Genomic DNA, 20,493 nt, shown 5'->3' on the forward strand with positions numbered 1-20,493 from the left:
CACGGTCAACCGCTGCTTTGCCAACCCGCGGATCACTACCACCGGTTCTTGCTTCCGGAAGTACTGGTTGGGGAGGCGGCCTGCCGACTAATCCACACCTTAGATCGCTCCTACGACCGTGCCTTGGAGCTCTTTCGACGGCACGGTGACTCAAACGAAGCCAAAACCAGAAACAAGAGCCCTGTCGAACGACTTAGTCTCTTGGTCGGACTCTTGGTCGGAATTTCGACTCAGTTCAATTCTTTCGGTGAAATTTGGACACCTTGGAGCGTGAACAGCGCCCTCAGACTCAAGCCTTTTCTTTCCGGATTATCCGCTTCGCTGCCTGCGTTTCCTGCCTGTATTCGAAGATCATAATTGATTAGATCAACGCATTTATGTTTTAGCGCTAAACTAACCTTGATTCGCTAACTTGGCTATGCGAAGCCGTGCTTCTTACGTTCGGTACTGTTGCCTGACCCGAGTTCGCTGCTTTTGCCTGCCTAGCTTATCCGATTGCGGAGATCCGGACGGTTAACCCTTTGCCTAGAAGATGGAAGCTGATGGGAGGATGTTCCTTGTTGAACGAATGGATAACTAACCTCAATTTATGTTATTCCTTCATGCGTTTTCTTGCGGCAGCAAAGAGCTAACGCCTTTTCTACCAATCGTAGGGGGTCTTATTTCGAGGACAATCGATTTTAACGTTTATATAACGCACCGAGTAGTGGGCCCTCCTTAGCCGTGCGGTAAGACGCGCGGCTACAAATCAAGACCCTGCTGAGGGTGGCTGGGTTCGATTCCCGGTGCCGGTCTAGGCAATTTTCGGATTGGAAATTGTCTCGACTTCCCTGGGCATAAAAGTATCATCGTGTTAGCCTCATGATATACGAATGCAGAAATGGTAACTTGGCTTAGAAACCTCGCAGTTAATAAGTGTGGAAGTGCTTAATGAACACTAAGCTGCGAGGCGGCTCTGTCCCAGTGTGGGGATGTAATGCCAATAAGAAGAAGAAGAAGATAACGCACCGCTTCGTATTTGCGAACACGTTGGCCTTCACTAGAGGCCTGAATAAGAGAAACGCGGATAGAAAATATGACTCTGCCAACACTGTATTCAATCTTCTTCATCAAAGAACAACACATGAAAAGGAAGAAATGGTTTATGTAGATAAAATCTCACAATCCGCTATTTTATGTGTCCACATCACATAACAATAGAATCCAATAAACAATGGAATTTCATTTCATAATCTCTAAATGACTTGCATATATTATTGCAAACTAATGCAAAATACATTCAATTTTGTTTATTTAAAAATGGCATGAAATCGAATTTGGCCGTTTTCAGTATTTGAGCCAACATTTTGGCTGCTTGACAGGTCTCCTGTTCGATTGGCTGCTGTTTTTTGACGGTTCGATTGGCGGCACATACCTATCCGCGTTTCTCTTATTCAGGTCTCTAGCCTTCACTATGTTTTCGCACTGGCCACTAGCAACGGCAAGATAATCCAGGCTTTCACGGGGTGCTCCTTCGGTGCGGCGAGCGTGGCAGACGAACTCACTCTTGTCTTCTTTGCTATTTTGTTACAGCTGGCGGTCCAAGTGGGTGGCAAACGGAAACGACGTTTTTTCGCTGTGTTGGTTGTGACCGCCAAGATAATTCTGTTCTCCTTTTTTGTTTTTAAACCCAGTGACCCTTGCAGCACGATATTATGTAGTAATGTGTTTACTTTTACTTTAGGGTTTGTTTTTGTTTTAGTTTGCACACATAAAAAAATCAATCAATAGACCAGTGCATGATGACGTAGGTTGACAGTTTACAGAGCTTTTCTCCGGGACTTAGCCTCCGGCGCAGCTTCCGATAAAATTGTTTCGTCATTTTATTCGCATGTAGATGTCCATTGCGATTGATTTCATGCTGAATGCAAAGAATAACACTAAAATATTCGGATCACAGCAATTTTAAACTAAAAATATGAATTTTAATTTTCCTTGTAAACAAGCTCTGTGAACTGTCAAAATAAGTGAGGTTAAGTTAGAGTTTGCATTGGTCTATAAGCTTCAAAATACGAACGTAACAAGGTTCTGCCGCAGGAGTGGATGGAAGATGTCGTGTGTCCCATCTACAAAAAGGGCGATAAGCTGGATTGTAGCAACTACCGCGCAATCACTTTGCTGAACGCCGCCTACAAGGTATTCTCCCAAATTTTATGCCGCCGACTAACACCAATTGCAAGAGAGTTCGTGGGGCAGTACCAGGCGGGATTTATGGGTGAATTTTCTACCACAGACCAGATGTTTGCCATACGTCAGGTATTGCAGAAATGCCGCGAATACAACGTGCCCACACATCATCTATTTATCGACTTCAAAGCCGCATATGATACAATCGATCGGGAATAGCTATGGCAGCTAATGAACGAAAACGGATTTCCGGATAAACTGATACGGTTGATCAAGGCGACGATGGATCGGGTGATGTGCGTAGTTCGAGTTTCAGGGGCATTCTCGATTCCCTTCGAAACGCGTAGAGGGTTACGGCAAGGTAATGGTCTTTCGTGTCTGCTATTCAACATCGCTTTGGAGGGAGTAATACGAAAGGCAGGGATTGACACGAGTGGTACGATTTTCACGAAGTCCGTCCAGTTATTTGGTTTCGCCGACGACATTGATATCATGGCACGTAACTTTGAGAGGATGGAGGAAGCCTACATCAGACTGAAAAGTGAAGCTAAACGGATTGGACTAGTCATCAACACGTCGAAGACGAAGTACATGATAGGAGGAGGCTCAAGAGAGGTCAATGTAAGCCACCCACTACGAGTTTCTATCGGTGGTGACGAAATCGAGGTGGTTGAAGAATTCGTGTACTTGGGCTCACTGGTGACCGCCGATAACGATACCAGCAGAGAAATTCGGAGGCGCATAGTGGCTGGAAATCGTACGTACTTTGGACTCCGCAAGACGCTCTGATCGCCGCCGTACCAAACTACCCAAGTAACCATTAAGCCGTTAAAATCGACTTTATTTCGGCTCTATAGTCGCAATAAAACCCTGTCAACAGTGCTAATAAGACTTACAATATTCTTTAGTGCTGCTCAAAAGCCGCTTTTGGCGAATTATTTGGCTGATATAGTGCTTGCCCCTACCTATTTTTCCACGCCTATGCCAAAATGTCAAAATTTTTAGACGAGTTGGAACGGAACGAAAAAAAAAAGAAATGGAAAATACTTGTTTACATTCTAATGCGTTCTTTCTCTTTTTTTCCTATTGGGGAATGGGGATTCAATTTTTTTGCTAAATCAATTTAATTCCAGGCTTGAACGCTTGGAGCTGTGTTTAATGCTTTTTGTTTAGCATCTTTACCATCTGATCCAACAGGGATCTGCATAGATGTATTGTTTGGAAGGGAAAAAAGGCAAAAGGATTCCATCTGCCTCTGTATCAAGACGAGAAAGCATTGAAAATGACGAGGAAAATAATACAATCTGTTATTATATAGACGGATTTGTTTGTATTTAATAAACCCATTTAGAAAATAAGAATAACAAATACATATTGCCGTAGAATAAATTCACAGCTCATGAAAAAAATTTCTGGCATTTTCAATACAATATGATGCAGATTTGGCTGCAGATTATCATTTATCATTGTAACAATATTGAAAAGCATACACGAATGATTTACAAAAAACATGTTTCTAATGCGAGTAAAAGAGACAGGTTATAAAATTCTAGGTGTGATTGTTATTGATTCTACCAAAACGTCATAGATAGTAGCTCTAAATTGGTAATAATAATTCCCTTATTCGGCTTGAATCCACAGGGCTTATATCAAAGCGTTATATACCGATATACGGCTTCTTTTTATGCTTGAAGTTTATACGGCTAATTAACACTTGAAAATCATATATACAGCTTATAGGCACTGAAATGTTGTTATATGGTTTATATAAGGCTTATTAAAGTGCTTAATGGTTACCTGGGTAACTATCTACTAAACGCTTATGTTTATGTTTATGTTTATTGTATTGATTCATCTGACATTTGGTAGTCTTAATGAATATAGTAAATTTAAACAAATACAGTAGACGTTCGATAACTGCAAGTCATTTAACTGCAATGCTTTTTAACTGCAATTCGATAGTTGCAACAGTTTTGCAGTTATCGGACCGCTAAACTTTAAACTGATGTCAAACTCAATGACAGCTGCATTGCGCTGCACATTTAGATGCACTTTTATTGCATCTGACGTCGATTGACAACCGTTTGACGTCTAGAATGCGTTGCAGTTATCGAACGGCATTCGTTAACTGAAAAGTAAACATTTTGCAGTTATCGAACGGCTACTGTATACATTAAACGATTACAATCTTCTTAAAAAAGTGGTCAATGGTAAGTTAAAATCAAATAGCCTATAAATGTTGTTAAAAGCAGCCGCAGCAGCACGGAAAGGTTCATTCATGCCATACATTCGATTACGCGGAGAAAGGTGCAGGAAATCTCGTTGACGCATTGTTCGTTCCGGAGCATAAAGATTTAACCTCATGAGAAGTTCCGGAGCGTCAATTTCACCAGTCACGATTTTGGCCACGAAGGCAACCTGCGATCTATTCCTTCTCATTTGAAGAGTGTCAATACCAAGTAGTCTACATCGATCCTCATATGCGGGAAGATGAACGGGATCCCTCCATGGAAGGTGCCGAAGTGCATAACGCACGAATCTACGCTGCACGGTTTCTAGCCTTGAGATCCAGACGCTATGATAAGGGCTCCAAACTACAGCACAAAATTCAAGGATAGAACGAACTAAAGAGCAGTACAGAGATTTTAGGCAATGAGGATCCCGGAAGTCTTCAGATAGTTTGAAAATGAATCCGAGTTGCCGATTAGCTTTTGCGATGATGTCGTTATAGTGCGGCTTGAATGTCATGTCTTGATCCAGTGTGACTCCTAAATCCTTAATCCTATTCACTCTTTCGAGGGTAGTACCAGAGATACAATAGTCAAAAACTATCGGCTTGTGTTTCCGATAATAGGAAATGGCATTACATTTTTGAATACTGAGCGTCAGGAGATTAGCAGAACACCAGTTTGCCATTCTATCCACATGCGATTGTAGTTCTTCACAGTCCTCGATGCTGTTGATAATCTTAAACATTTTAACATCATCCGCATAAAACAAACGACAACCAGGATGTAGAAGTCGGGAGAGTTCGTTGATAAACAGCGTGAACAAGAGAGGCCCCAGATTACTTCCTTGTGGTACACCAGAAGTGTTGGAGAAGTATTCAGACTGTGATGAACCGATTTTCACAGAAAGCAATCGGTTCGACAGATATGATTTGAACCAGCACACTAGATGGCGACTAACTCCAAGTTGTTCTAACTTTGCAAGCAATATTCCATGGTCGACGCGGTCGAACGCTGCTTTCAGATCCGTATAAACTGCATCAACTTGACCACCGGAGTCCATGGTGCGAACACACAGCGAAACAAACTCTATTAAATTCGTTTCTACAGATCGCTTTGGATAGAAGCCGTGCTGTGCAGTAGAGATGTACGCTTTACTGGCACTGAATAAAACGTCATTCATGATTATCTCGAATACTTTGGAGCAAGAACATAAGGATGTGATGCCTCGGTAATTTTGTACATTCCTTTTGTCGCCTTTTTGTAAACGGGAAACATGTGCGACATCTTCCATTCATCAGGAAACTTTCCCTCCTGGAGCGACAGAAAATCCTAGCTAAGTGGGTAGCCAGCGAGTTCGAACAATTCTTTAGCACAGAAGACGGAATACCATCCGAGCCGGCAGTGTACGAGTTTTTCAATTTTCTGATGGCTGACAGAACGGTCTGCTCATCGATTATAAACGCATGTAAATCTAAAACATTTCTAGGCGTGAATTGATTTGCAACAGCTATTTGATCGGCGGTGGCCCTGGTGGCATTGAATGTACTTAGGAAGTGTCGAACGAATAAATTACATTTTTCCAGCTCAGAACTGGCGATTTCTTCACCCAGATGCAAGCACGAAGGCAGACCAACTTCCTTTCGTTTGGAGTTAACAAACGACCAAAAACGTTTGGGGTTTCTACGGAGTGATGATTGTGTTCGAAGCACGTAACGACGATAAAGGAATCGATTGTATACACGATATGCAGTACTGGAACGGTTGAACTCCTGCTTCGTAATCAGCGTGCGATTCTTGCAGTACTGTCGCAATGCTTTTGCCCTACTTCGCTTTAGCTGACGCAGACGACTGTTCGACCAGGGAGGTTTAGGCTTCGGGCGACACAGGGGCACGTGCTCCGCAATTATCCAGTTTTCCGCGAGCGGTAATGGCCGCCAGCCTGCCTGCGGGTTAGTCTCTGATTTGACGTTTCTGGAGGTCAACTGCACCCACCATTCGAGCATTTTGATCAATGTTGTATATAAGAAGGCTTGAATTCACTGAATCAGCACCTTCTTATATGCGACATTGGTCAGAATGCTCGGAGCGGTGGGTGCAGTTGACCTCCACAAACGTCAAATCAGAGACCAACCCGCAGGCAAGCTGGCGGCCATTACCGCTCGCGGAAAACTGGATACGATGAATTTGGCGAGTGAAATAATTAACAGCATCATCTACACATACATCAATCTCGATGGGTGACCAGTCAATACATGAGATAGCATCACAAATACTATCATAATCAGCTCGGCGGTAGTCGTACATTTGGTGCACGCCAGAAGCATCGTCAAACGTAAACAGGCCCGGAAGGTTGACGACTATATCCAGAGCGGGATGGTCAGCATCCAGGTAGATGAGAGGTTCGACGGCTTCGGAAACGGTGCAAGTAGATTTAGCTGCGTCGTTGGCGAAGACGAGATCCAGAAACCGACCATTTCTGTTAGCCACTCCATTAAGCTGAGTCAAGCAATTGAACGAAAAACCATCGACCAATGCGGAGCTACTGGTAGACAAAACAGATTGAGGGTTCACATGCATAAACCCGTCTTCCGATGCAACCCATTCCAAGTTCGGTTGATTATAGTCTCCTAGTTGCAAGACGAAGTCATTGAAGTCCAGGTTGGAACTAATAGAGCTAAAAGAGTTCATTTATGTCGAATACAATTTATGTCGCTACGCCGGTCTGGAGGTAGATATAATACTCCTATGCTAACCAATCGATCGGCCGTAGAAATTCTAATCCATAACTGCTCCAATGCAATGCTTGTCAATGTAGAGTCAACGTAGCTATTCCAGCGTGTTGAGACTGCTATCAAGACTCCTCCTCCGCGAGACTTAGTACTGTTAGCTGAATTACGATCTGTACGGTAAACAGCAAACTTAGGACCGAATAGCTGTATGCCGAGGATGTGTTCGTCTAGCCAAGTTTCCGTCAAAACAATTACGTCGTAGTCACATTCACTAGCAGCCAGAAAGAAAGAGTCCACCTTAGTACGGAGGCCGCGCACATTCTGGTAGTAGATGCGCAAGGCATGAGCAGGTAATTCACCAGACGAAATGGATCCTCTGACCGGCAGGCAATTGTTAGATACGTTGGATGATATGGCAGGCTGCTCGGGGTTGGAATCAGCGTCTACTGGCTGGATACTGGAAGTAACATATGTTACCGGAAGAGAATTGTTCTGGACGATATTGTACTTGCCTGCAATAACGGTTTGGAAGCCCTCCGTGCCAGACTCAATTACAGGACCGGGATGACTGCGGAGCGCTGGCTGGAGTGGCTCGACTGCAATGAGCGGATTGAGGGCTTCCATTGAGCTAGCAGGCGTGCATCCCGGTGAACGGTTGATTATTTGGATCCTAGATGTGTAGTTAAACGGCAGTTCGGACGGGAAAGTGGAATCATCCATGGCTTCACTAAAAACCGGAGAACTTTCAGACAGAAAAGCGTTCATTGATGGTTGATACTTGCCAGAAAGAGGAGTGCGGAAGCCCCCGTTTCCAATCTCAAACACAGGACCAGGACGGCTGATGATCGGTAGGCAGAAAGGGCACGACTGTGTTGAGTGGATTAGGGCTTCCTCTATGCTTGTGGCACTTGTGCGTCCTGGAACGCGTACATCGTTTTGTAGTATCTTGTTGACTGAATGCAAAGACTGGAATTTAGCTGGAGAAACGCTGGAAACGTTGGAAAATCAGGGAGCGAAATGCTCGGTGATGAACTATACTTGCCTATAGAAGGAGTTTGGAAGATCCCGTCTCCCATCTCAAGCGTAGGGCCGGGACGACTGCTGGCCGCTGGCGGGAAAGGCGCGACTACGATGAGGGGATAGGGACTTCCTTGAGGGTAGAGGCAAGTGTGCGTCCCGGAGCAGAGCTGAAGCCATCTATCATATCACTTATTCCATAAATATAACTTTGTCCATTGATGTGCTCAATGGATCGTCGAATACTGCAGCAGGTCCTGGTCGCCAAAAATTTGCTCCGGATCTGTTGTCGGTGAACTCCGATAAACTACTCCTCTCGGCCACGTAGAAGTCGATAGAGCCTTGGACTTCAGGTCCAGGTTCATACCGACTTTGAACGAGACAAACGACAAAGTATTTATATCCCTTCCTTTAGCAACCAGTCGAATTACTTGAATGTCATCTGACGCAAGGCGTTTCATGGCGAGAGCGCGAACTTGGTCTGTGGACACATCTCTCGCGATACGGGATAAATACAGCCAAAACTTCGGTTGATTAGGCGGAACAGTAGCTATCCCCATTGACGGAGACGGAGTGCTTCCAGTTCCAACTTGTAGCGAGGGCTTCGGAGTAGGTTCAGCGTTATCGATCGTTCTAAACAGTCTCCTGCCCTTGGTAAACCTAGGATGGATGTCGGTGGGCTTAAAAGACTTCGGAGTGAATGAGCTAGAGTTTATCAGCTTGGCAAAGTTCGTCTTTATCTCGGTTTTCAGTTCATCCATAATCTCCAACTTCAGGTTTTGCATAATATCGCTATGAGAATTCAGCGCATGCACTTGTCCGACCTCATAAGCCGCCCGTGTCGTATTTCGGAAGCGTAAGTCATCCATCAGTTTAGTACACGAATAGCACATCCAGAAAATTTGCTTGTTTTTCATAACTTCCTCAAACGCATCAGCAGCAATACCACAACAACGGGGATGAAAAATGGCTTTACAGAAGCCTTGGCACTCAACTTGAATGTCACCGATCTCATTTGCGCAGGAACTGCATACTAGAGACATTGTGTTCGAGGACGCGGACCTTGTCGTATTTTGCGCTTGAACTTTCACACTCCGACAACCGTACATACAGAAACTACTATGATCGAGAGTAAACAATTCGCACAATCGAGTCGACTTCGGATCACTTGTACCGTGATCGCAGTATGTGCAAAAGCAAAAAAACTTTTCTCGCCCGTCGATTGTTGATGAATTTTCTCAATTTCCAAATTCACTACGCGTGATTCTTCACTGCACTAGTATGCACCACGTAATCGTTAGCGATAAAGCTAAAACACGCCACTTAAAGACCGGTATTACACGTACTAATTATAGATAGTGGAATATATAGATGAGCGAAGATAAATCCTCTGTCTCCAAACGAACTGTCAAACGTGTCTCCAAACGAGCATGACGTCACGATTTCAATGGAAACGTTAAGGGCTGTGACGTCATATGCGCGTGTGCACGGGCAAAAAAACGACTCAGCCATGCTTTCGCTCATCTATAGTACTAATTTGAAATTAACAGCAGAGAAAAAACGCAAAACAATGCAACAGTAAACAAACAAAATATCACGTATAAGACCGGTAGTTCTCTACGGACACGAGACCTGAACGATGCTCATGGAGGACCAACGCGCACTGGGAGTTTTTGAAAGGAAAGTGTTGCGTAACGAATGAACCACGAGTTGCATCAGCTGTTGGGATGCAGCCATGGACCGAGCTGAATGGTCTTTTATGTGCAGCACAGGCCAAAAAAAATAACGTTTATATTGTAGTCCGACGGATACAAGATGACTAAATGTGCTACAAATTTCGAATTCTTATATAATGGATTTTGATGGAGGCAAACTTTCTTGTGGTCGGTGTGATTAAGAGTAAAGTTCTGTGCACAATTTTCGCTGGTAACGGAAATCTGCATTCTGCACATTAGTCAAGCGTATCCAATGTAGTGTGAGCAGTCAGTGGGCATAACCACCCCCCCCCCCAAGAGACAACATTGTAGAGACAACAACAAGTACTTGGGCTCACTTGACCTCCGATAACGATACCAGCAGACAAATTCTGAGACGCAACAGGAAAGCGTACGTACTTTGGACTACAAAAAACACTCCGATCGAATAGAGTTCGCCGCCGTACCCAACAGACTCCCTCATCAAATCGACAGGGTGTCTACTCAATATAGGGCCCTCCTTAGCCGTGCGGTAAGACGCGCGGCTACAAAGCAAGACCATGCTGAGGGTGGCTGGGTTCGATTCCCGGTGCCGGTCTAGGCAATTTTCGGATTGGAAATTGTCTCGATTTCCCTGGACATGAAAGTATAATCGTGTTAGCCTCATGATAAACGAACGCAGTTAATAACTGTGGAAGTGCTTAGAACACTAAGCTGCGAGGCGGCTCTATCCCAGTGTGGGAATGTAATGCCAATAAGAAGAAGAAGAAGTCTACTCAACCGTAAAAACAAAATTCCCTGATTTTTCCAGGTGTTTTACATTAATTTCCAGGCAAAAACAAAACGTGCCATATATAGATTTTAGTAGCAAAATGATCAATTCAAAAAAGTAAATATTGCGAAAAATAATATTTTGGTGGCTTCACAAAACAATGTTGTAAATTACTTAAGAAATTCCTCCAGGAATTCCTTCGCAAGTTCATCCAGAAATTGCTTCAGCCATTCAATCAAAATTCCTTCAGAAATCGTATAAGAAATTCCTCCAGGCATTCCTTTGAAAATTTCTCCATAGATTCCATAGGAAAATAAGAAAGAAACCAAATTCCTTTTCATTGCTTTATTTCGTGTTGTATAAAACTAAAGTGGTGTTCTAAGTTCTAACCGATCGAAAAAAAAACACTTACCCATTACCCATTGGTAAACTCCTAGGAAGATAATATACAGTCTACATGAATATCAAACCGTAGAGGTAGAACAAAAAGAGCAACAGTTAGTACATATATAGCTAAAACGAAATTCCAACGTTTCTATCAAACATAGGGCAGATTCCACACAAGTAACAAAAAGTGAGAAGGTTTATTTCAAATGGAAGGACATGAGTGATGTCTTATTATGAATTCTACACTGCCGTTGGACGCATAAATGTCACATGTTACATTTTAACATTTTTGAGGTTTTGATGTCTAACGTTAAAATCTGATACGTATTTTTGAAATATTTTGTCAAAACATAGGTTTTATTCTAGAAAACTCGAAAAAAATCTGACGTCAATTTGTCACATTCGAACAAATGGACGCATACTTGTCACACCGGGATAAATGGACGCATATTTGTCACACAAAAAAAAAAGAGATATAATAATCACATAAAAAGACACATAGCACTGCGTGATGTGTCCTGAGGTCCGTCCATAAAATATACCATGCTTTTAGGGTCATCTACAATCCACGTAAATAGTTAAGAAGGGTGGCTGGTAAGTATGCAAGGTCTTTCCCTACTTTCAGAATTTATATGGACGTTTGTTCATGAAAGAAAAGGGGAAGTATTACATTGTCCAGAACTTCTCCAAATATAACGTGAAGAAAAGAATGAAACTGTGACATAATTAAAATATTCAAGGACCATAAAAATGTGATAAAAAGGACGATCAATGAAAAACGATTTTTCCTCTTCGGTAACAACAGGTTGAACCACTTTCATTAAAGAAGTTTTCTTTTCTTCTTCAATTCCTTGAGGAGCATTTTGCCAACGTACATTTGTATCAAATCAAAAGAGGATGAATCCTTTACAACCAACATTAATTCCTTCTTGGAAAACAACTAGCAGTATTTAAGGTCTTTACTGTTGATATTGTTTGCGTATCCAAGTTCATAACGACTTTTTTCCAAACACCACTTTTCGCATGAAATCCACGTACAGGCGTGGCTTGCAGTGGTTTATCGCTCCAAAACGATGAGCATTGAAGAAGTCAGTTGCTTGCATATCAAGTACGTCAACATTGTTCTTTGCATTGCCAACCACAGACTTAAAATTTCATAACTGACGACACGTTCATGGCGCATTTTCGAATGAAACGCCGCATGGAAAAATCAGCGGCCTTTAACGTATGTCTCGATTCAATGTTCTCCAACAATATGCGCTCGACCTGAATTTCATTACTGTTTATGAGTAGGGTAATGTGCTGGAATAAATTCCAGTTCTTATTTTGCGAACAACAATTATCCGACCAAAAGATAATTGTCTTCAGGACAGCGTACTTCATATTAACTTTGAAGAAACAGCTAAGGATTTCGTTGGCTGTGCGACTTACTCGGACCAAATGCACGCAGACAATGGGAATGCTCGTATGTAGGGACAAACAGGCTTAAAGCTTTCATTAAAGACCAGCAGCCTTTACGAGAAAATAATGCTCTTGAAGCAATCCAGCCGTGGAAGCCGTATGACCTAGAAAATAAGTTCATAACTTACAAATAATTGAGAACTTTTACAAATCCACAGAAAAAAACTGCTTCACCTGGTAGCACTTTGTCAAAATCTTCTCGATAAGACAATCGTGATTCGTTTGGACGTTGAAGATGTAGTGCATGTCCTTGTCCCTGGCAAGGAAACTACGCCACTGCTGCTAAAAACCGGGTGTTCAACCTCTTGGACCGGTAATTGAACGTTTGCCGGCTCCGCAAACAGAAAACGATCACCTGTTTCTTTATTTAAATCGAACCCGAGGAAGTCCTCTTCCGATTCCGCGCCACTGGATTGTCTGTATTGGATATTCCATTCCCGGTTCCACTTCTACCGACAGCAAAAAATCACACCAAAGAAATACAATCGTCGCTCGCGAAATGTAGAAACAAATTAACAACAACTATCTCTCAGTTCACTGTGTGACAAATATGCGTACATTTTTCGCCTGACCAGTGAATTTCGCGGCATAAGTGTCACATTCGGGGTTTGAAAGAAAAAAAGGGGAAAAAATAGTTGTTTTTGGCAATGTTTCAGTCCGGCCCAACGAATATGAATATTCTTTTATAGTTTATTGCGTTAAAGTCAATAAAAAAGCGAAATTTTGCGATAATAGGATGAATGCATTTTGAAACTTCAAATGCGTTTTTCTCATTTTTATCGTTTGTAACATGTGACATTTATGCGTCCGACGGCAGTAAATTAAGTGACCATTCCACCTCTATTCTCGTTACACGGAGTTCATGTTATCCATTTCAATGTGGAAACGGTAATAGGTCAACAAATTTGAAGTTATCGTTAGTTGGATTGATCGTGAGAGTGGAATCCGCAAAAAGGCCCAATACTGACGCGACAAGCGATCCAAGCACTTGTGAAACAAAATGTCAGCAAGAGGAATTCTTTTGTCTTGGACGCGTTCGCGCAAGCTTCAGTATGTCAGTGGCCTTATTGAAATGGGGCAAATATATGCGGTTATGGGCGGAAACATTCTTGGGGATTTTCTCAAAATAACATACTGGCACAATTTGAAATAATCACGAATATTTATTGAGTATCACCAGGATCGAGCGTTCCAATACATTAGAGCTTGTAAGGTGACTGAAATAACCATCCGTAGCGACGATGGAAAGGACGATAGGTTTTGCCTCTACCCAACAATTGGTAATGCTAGTTCTTTCATTAGGAATTATTGTATTTCATTAGCAAGTAAAATTAGTTAACGAAGAAAAAACGGTAACGAAAATAACAAAAACTAAACCAAAGCAAATTGAATTGAAATTTAAACCAGCACACGTGTTCATTCTCTTCCAGCCATGTTTGCTCATTGTTCTACTTCAGACGTCAGTCGTTCTGCTCCGTTGATGGGAAAGAGGTGATTTCTTTCACTTGAGGGACATTGGGAATAATCGTAGGATAGGATTGGCTTGAGACGGGATCGAATAGAGTTCCTGAGATGGGATTTGTAGGGAAAAGGATTATGCTGCTTGCGGATGGATTATGGATTGGAACTGTTCAGGAGAGTTACCCGTTTTTTCAGTATTACGCACCGCACCATTACGGCATCGATCAGGCGTTGATCGTTTGTATGCTCTGGTAATTGAGGGTGTGCGCTTTCAGCTCGACCTGCAAAATTCTGGGTAGAAGAGTCTTTTTCCCACGATTTTTCACTGGATCCCATCCAGGCGCACCAAATTGATGAATTGGATCATTCCAATAGAATTCTATCCCCATATCACTTCAAAAAAGGTTCTTAGTAAAGTTTTTTGTTTCAATTCTAATATTTACACCTGTGCACTATATTCAGATGGGGTCTTCTGAACTAAAGTTTTTCTCTACACTATGATAGTGTTGGCAGTAAGCAGTTACCAACCAAAACCATTATATACATATGCACAGCACCTTCGCAAAATAATTCTACAGAAGTGCAATGCCATTTTTGAAAGTTCCTATTCATTTTGGCAAAAATGTCAAACCCAGCTGTTCTTCTACAACACACGCGTCGCGTTTCTTATCAATGAATCAGTCGATGTCGAGTCGCTAGCCCTGTGGTGGGATCTCCAATCCAATTCGCATCCGTCCAAGTGCTTTTGTATGGTACAGCAGCAGCATCCAATCCGTCAGCCTGTCCCAAGATTGGTTTCATCAACTGTTACCTCAAATTGATTCGAGTTAACAATGTTGAAGTTACTTGACAGCGGCATACTTTGCTTGGCCTCCATTTGATGTTATTCTTGTTCAGTGTCAATAGCCAGACATCTTCCAGACAGGTGAACAACCAGAATTAACTGTTTTGGCAGATTAGTGTGGGATTTAGAATCCCGTGCCGAACGATCTTCAGCAGCTCTTGATCTGTCTCCAATCCTCGAGCGTATGGTCCATCCACGGTTCCTCCACGTCCAAATAGTCGGGTCCTTTACTGATGATCCCCACAAGGCTTAGCAGACACAGACACATTTCGGTCGCCACCCCGGAAACAATGTCCATTCCGTTTCATTACAAATCGACAGTTCATTAAGATAACAATCACGCAACACAACACAATTCTTCTTCCATTCTGTTCCACGGAAAATGACTGGATCCATTCTTCATTCCTCGCTGTCTCCTCAACCTCCTTCCATTTGGCAATTTGGGCGTAGCTAGTCCTCCTCGCTGACGGAATTCTAAAACGAATCCCATTTGCTATCTCGGTTGGCTCAGTCATTATTCTCCATCGACCAAGAGGAACATTCTTCGTGAAGAAATCTGGGATGGAAAATGATGCTAACTGATCTGGGTAACGATAATCAGTAGGAGGGCAAGAGTAGACAACCAAGTAAAGTACAATAGCGACAGTACTTTACGCCCATTGGATCACGAAACGAGGAGGTTATTTTGATGGTGAAATCTTTGGTCAAACCACGAGGGAGACTAGCTTAGAAGTTTGCCAACACATTCATACTGGTCTTGCAGTCGATGAATTTTGTCGTCGTCGAAGATGCAGCAGCAGCACCAGCTTGGTTTTCCTCCGTCGCGCCTTGCTTGGTAATAAAGGTCAATTCGAACGCCGATAACCAGTCGAGACATTTGTCCACACTCTCAAAAGGCCAATGCTTGACTGACATAGTCCACCGGGCAATTGGGACGATAACTGAATAATAACAGACGGTAAATAAATTATTTTTGAACAAGACATCTATCGATATTAGGGAAAAGTTAAAATTGTATAAGAATCAGAAGAAGATGACACAGCTGTCCTTGTTGCAAACGTCCTCCTAGAAAGAGAAAATGCTTGGCAAATGTGCCCACAAAGAAATCCCCGGTATCTAATCCTATAGACATCGCCGCCCAGACAGACCTAGAGCTGAAATAAGGAAGGGGACCTAACTTTGGCCGGAAAATCAGTCAGGCCCGCAAAGGCTAGGTCATATACGTACGCTTTGATTATGTTCTTCATAGGCGATTTTACGCTCACGCTCGATAAACCAATCAATCAGATAACCAGCCATCAGTGGAGCCGCCCGGTACAAATTAAAGAACCGACTGTAGTTTCCTGAGAGCCCAAGCCGATCGCAGCTTGAGGGCAAAAGATAATCACTTCCTGTTCCCGTTCGGTCGGAGGAGCGCTTTGAGGATGGTGGTCAGATCTGTTGGGAATGAATGAAAATTAACATGTTTTCATGTCAAGAACTTGAGGGGCATTTGAATTACCGAGCGTGTTCTTGGTGAAAATATAATACAGGATACGGTATGCCGTAAATTCTAATATATTCTCGCCTGCCACTTCGGAATAAAGCATCTTGAGCTGCGTCTGGCACTGATTAAACTCCTCGTGGTCACCTTTTTCCATCGCTATACGGGCGTGTGTTTCGTAGACCTGCACAGTGAACGCGTCCCGGATGCCTTGAACCTATGGAATATGACACGGCGTTTAAAAACTTTAATAAATTTGCCAATTTTTAAAATACTGTCATGGCACAGCTTCAAACTACTACTTCTGGCTTCTAAGAAAAGCTAAGTATAATGTAACTTATCAACATCTCATTATTTACTATCCTTGTCCAAGAACCCACGCAGTGCTAAATGTTTCACGTTTAAAGTGGTGTTTGTTTAGGACTGCACCAGTTTTGCAAATGTTCGTACTTACCGTCAAATCCTGTCGGATGGACTTCAGCTGGTCACAGGCATAATAGTAATCCTGCTTCTCGACCCACTTATTCTTGACGTTCTGCAGCGAGTAGCGTAAAACTTCAACCGGGCGTACCTCGGACGGGGCTGGGGCCTTCGTGAGACGCAGAAAACTCTTCTCCAAATCCCGGCACGTTCCCACAATGTGCAGGTCGAACAGATCCAATCCACCGTCTCCGTCTCCGACGGCATCATCGATGAATAAGCGGGACGGCGTCGGCATCTGGAGACGTTTCTTTACCAACGAAGACGAAGCGAAGCTGGGAGGCGAGACTTTTTTGACGTGAGAATTGTTAAACCGGGCGGCACGCTTCTTCAGCGCTTCCTGATCACCATCCACCGCGCCACCGATCTGACCATGCTCCGAATAGAACCCGGATCGTTTCTGGGTTTGGTTCTTGCCATTGGTATTTGATTTATTATTTTCTGACCGAGTTTTTGATTTTTGAGCTTGAAAGACTTTCCAGACGAATTGCGACTATCTTCGCTACTGTCGGACGAGCGGCGCTTTCGGCGTGGAGATCGAGAATCAGAGCTGGAAGAGCGACTGTGACGGGTACGGTTGCTGCTGTAACGACTGGAGGGATCGAGACCGCGAGCGAGACGATCGAGACTTTCGAACCGGACTTGTTCCCCAGTCGAGAGCCAAGAGAATGGGAAACCCCTACCGCACTGCCATTCTTTCGGGAGGAGAAGTTTTGACTGTTTCGACCGAATCCATTTATGGGACTATTGCTCCGGCCATTCTGATTCTGATATTGACTGATGCTTCCGACTATTCCCGGCGACTGTTTGAGCTTGTTATTGTTTGGCGTCAGCAGAGCACGTTCGCTGTGGACACTCGGAACCGGTTCATTATCCCAATCTTTTGTCCAAAGTTCACCTTTGTTCGCAGCAGCTGTGATACGCCCTTTAAGGCAAATATCGATTTGATCCTTATCGAAATCTGTCTTGCATTTGGCGTAACAACGTGCGACAAAGTTGTTGCTTTCCGGCCAAGCGTCTGTGGGATTGTTGAAGGGATCCGGTTTCTTCACTACCGGTGGGGGCGGAACAGTTGTGCTGATGGTTCCTCCGATGTTAGACTGATGACCGGGGAATGGCGGCGGAGGCTTACTTAAATCCGGCACCTGCACTGGTGGAGGAAAACTTGGACCACTCGGAGGCATCATCGGTGGCGGAACGGCTCCATTATTGAACATTTGCTTGTTCTGCTGCTGATTTCCCATGTTATTGTTCATGTTATTTTTGTTCTTTTTCTTTTTACGCTTGCTCATCTGCATGTTATTCTGGTTGAATTGTTGCTGCTGCTGCTGCTGTTGGGGCGGCGGAGGAAGCTGCGGAGACCCATTTGTCAGCGGATTGCTTTGAACCAACGGACTGACCCGCTGCGGTTGCTTGTTGATGTTGAATCGAATCGGACCGAACTGACTCGGTGCTTGTTTGAATCCTTGCATGTTTCCTTCCTGCTGTTGCGGGGAGCTAAAAAATGATGACTTGTTCAATAAACTACCTGACGACGGCGAGGATGATCCATCAGAACCGGTTCCACCTGATTGATTCTCTCCTCCGGCTGATGACATTGAAGCATTGGCATTAAAATTCGGCGGGGCTCCACCTCCGGGAGAACCACCGCCTGTAATTGGCGGTGGCGGCACATTCGTCAGGAATTGACCCCCCAGAATTGAATTGCAACTGCTGGTAATACGCATTACAGTATTGAGCGTACTGTTGGTATGCCATTTTGCACAACTTATTTTTGGAAAATCCGTTATTTGCTGATGATTGATTATACGAATTGCTTTCCGAATCCAAACAATGTTCCAGCCCTGTACTTACGACTGATGTTCAGTTGCCTTGCTGTTTACTTCTGTCACTGCGTAGCGCTAGCGCTCAGCAATTTTAACTCTGTGGGTACAAAGAAAAAACGAAAATTCAAGATGGCGAACATGGGTACATTTTCAAACACGCTTTTCCGCTATTCTACAAATCGGAACCCATCAAATTTATCATTCGCAAGATACATACCTGACGAACTATCAAATGCAGAAAGTTTCAAAAGATGAGTTTCTAAATTTATTGCTAAAAATATTCTTTTCTTTCGCACTATGCTGAAACTACGACACACTTCTTGGTTGATTGAAAAATGGAGAAAAATGATGAATAAATCGGGCGAGATGCGAACAGAGCGAGATCGAGCAGGCGAAATACGTGGTCGAAATACACTTCTAAAAAGTTTACACACAAAGACTTTGAAGTATGCTCTTTTTGACTATAGACGAATCCAAGTAAAATAAAGGGTGCGGCCAGAGTAGACGCGAAGTGCGAAGCGAACCCACTCGGAAAGATCTTTTAGATGTCTCCCGTGATATCTCTGAGACAAAAAAATTAGTCTACTAGATATTTTTCTTCGATGTCTAGAACCTGTCAGACCTCAAATCCGCCTCAAATGCAACAACCGTTTCTACCTCAAATTTAAACCGTTTGAACCGATAGCGATTTGACAGATAGATTCTCTTAGATAACGCAGAGAATTCTTCTAGACATGGCTAGGTGGATTCTACTAGATTTTCGCTAGATTTGATGGAGATATGGGTACCTTGATCTTTCTACTTTTCATTCCTTTTTATTTTCGGATGTTTACATTACATTTAGAAGCATTTTAAATATATTTTATATTTTATTTCATGCGAATAATACATTTTTGTTTAGATTTATGAAGACTAGATGAGTTCGATGAATAAGTAGCATACTTCTGCTATTGATCAATGATCGATCGATGGCCCAAGAGAACAATAACTTATTTAGCCTATAAAACGGTTCCGTACTCGGCCCTGCTACGAACGACGGAAAAGCGGTCCATTATAATTGCAATCCTGTCTGAAAGAGAAAAACCCAGATTAATCCACCTACAGTGAGATTTTGACCCTTCCTTAATTAAAAGAAAATATTTTCAGACTCCAGTATTTAAAACGAGATAAAACTACTCAACCTCCCACGGCGATTGAAAGTGCAAATGACAAATTAATTGCCTACCAAAAGGCGGATTCCATGGGTTGAGTGACAACAAAACGAATGATTCCGCCCTGTACACCAGGTTGTCTATCTATCAGGCGCTCGTCGGATTGAATAGCTATTGTAACATGTGGTAACATGATTGGTTAGAAGCTATCGTAACGCTGGCAGCATGTATACTCGTAATTTCCAGAGACCTTGATATTAATTAATCCAGAACTAACTTAATCAGTCATTGATCTGATCGAAACTCAATAGCGTTCAAAAATAACATATATTTATTTCGCCTTATGGTTGCCTAATTTTGTAAAATTAATCTTGTTTAATACCTTTAAAATGAGAGAGATTTATATGGTAGTAAATTTAAGAATTTGCACACATACGCGCACATACATGCATATAAATGGTCTATTAGTATCTCAAAACATGCTCACATTTGTTATCTAGCTTTCACTAAAGAAATTTTTGAAATCCTTCAAATGTTTACGTTTTGCTTTTTTAAGAAGGTTTTGTGGTACATGCTTCTATCTGTACCTCAATTAAAATCAATTGTTCTTTGAAACAAATCCGAAAAATAAGCATATTTTCATATCATATCACTTGTTGTAATTATGTTTTCAATAATAAAGTGAATTTGTTTCAATTGCCATACATTTTATTTTATAATTCAAGAGGTTTATTGATAGATAAATACATAACACGCCTGCGTAACGCATACAAAGTGAAATTATAGACACT

At 42.6% G+C, this 20,493-nt stretch overlaps 1 protein-coding gene, 1 long non-coding RNA gene and 1 pseudogene across 2 annotated transcripts; all 3 read right to left on the reverse strand.

Annotated features, from left to right (window-relative positions):
• Positions 1-219: 219 nt before the first annotated feature.
• Positions 220-817, reverse strand: LOC134216847 (uncharacterized). The gene is made up of 3 exons (XR_009980849.1): positions 582-817; positions 399-525; positions 220-338 (listed from the first exon to the last, which is right to left on the reverse strand). It is a non-coding gene; the product is annotated as an uncharacterized LOC134216847 (long non-coding RNA).
• A 7,553-nt stretch (positions 818-8,370) lies between these two features.
• Positions 8,371-9,186, reverse strand: LOC134209920 (uncharacterized). The gene has a single exon (XM_062685937.1). The coding sequence runs from the start codon at positions 9,184-9,186 to the stop codon at positions 8,371-8,373; it is 816 nt and encodes a 271-aa protein (XP_062541921.1).
• Positions 9,187-13,600: 4,414 nt separating this feature from the next.
• LOC134212707 (leukocyte receptor cluster member 8 homolog) lies at positions 13,601-18,912 on the reverse strand (annotated as a pseudogene).
• Positions 18,913-20,493: the final 1,581 nt, after the last annotated feature.

The sequence above is a fragment of the Armigeres subalbatus genome, chromosome 2, assembly GCF_024139115.2.
Source record: "Armigeres subalbatus isolate Guangzhou_Male chromosome 2, GZ_Asu_2, whole genome shotgun sequence".
Taxonomy (NCBI): Eukaryota; Metazoa; Arthropoda; class Insecta; order Diptera; family Culicidae; genus Armigeres; species Armigeres subalbatus.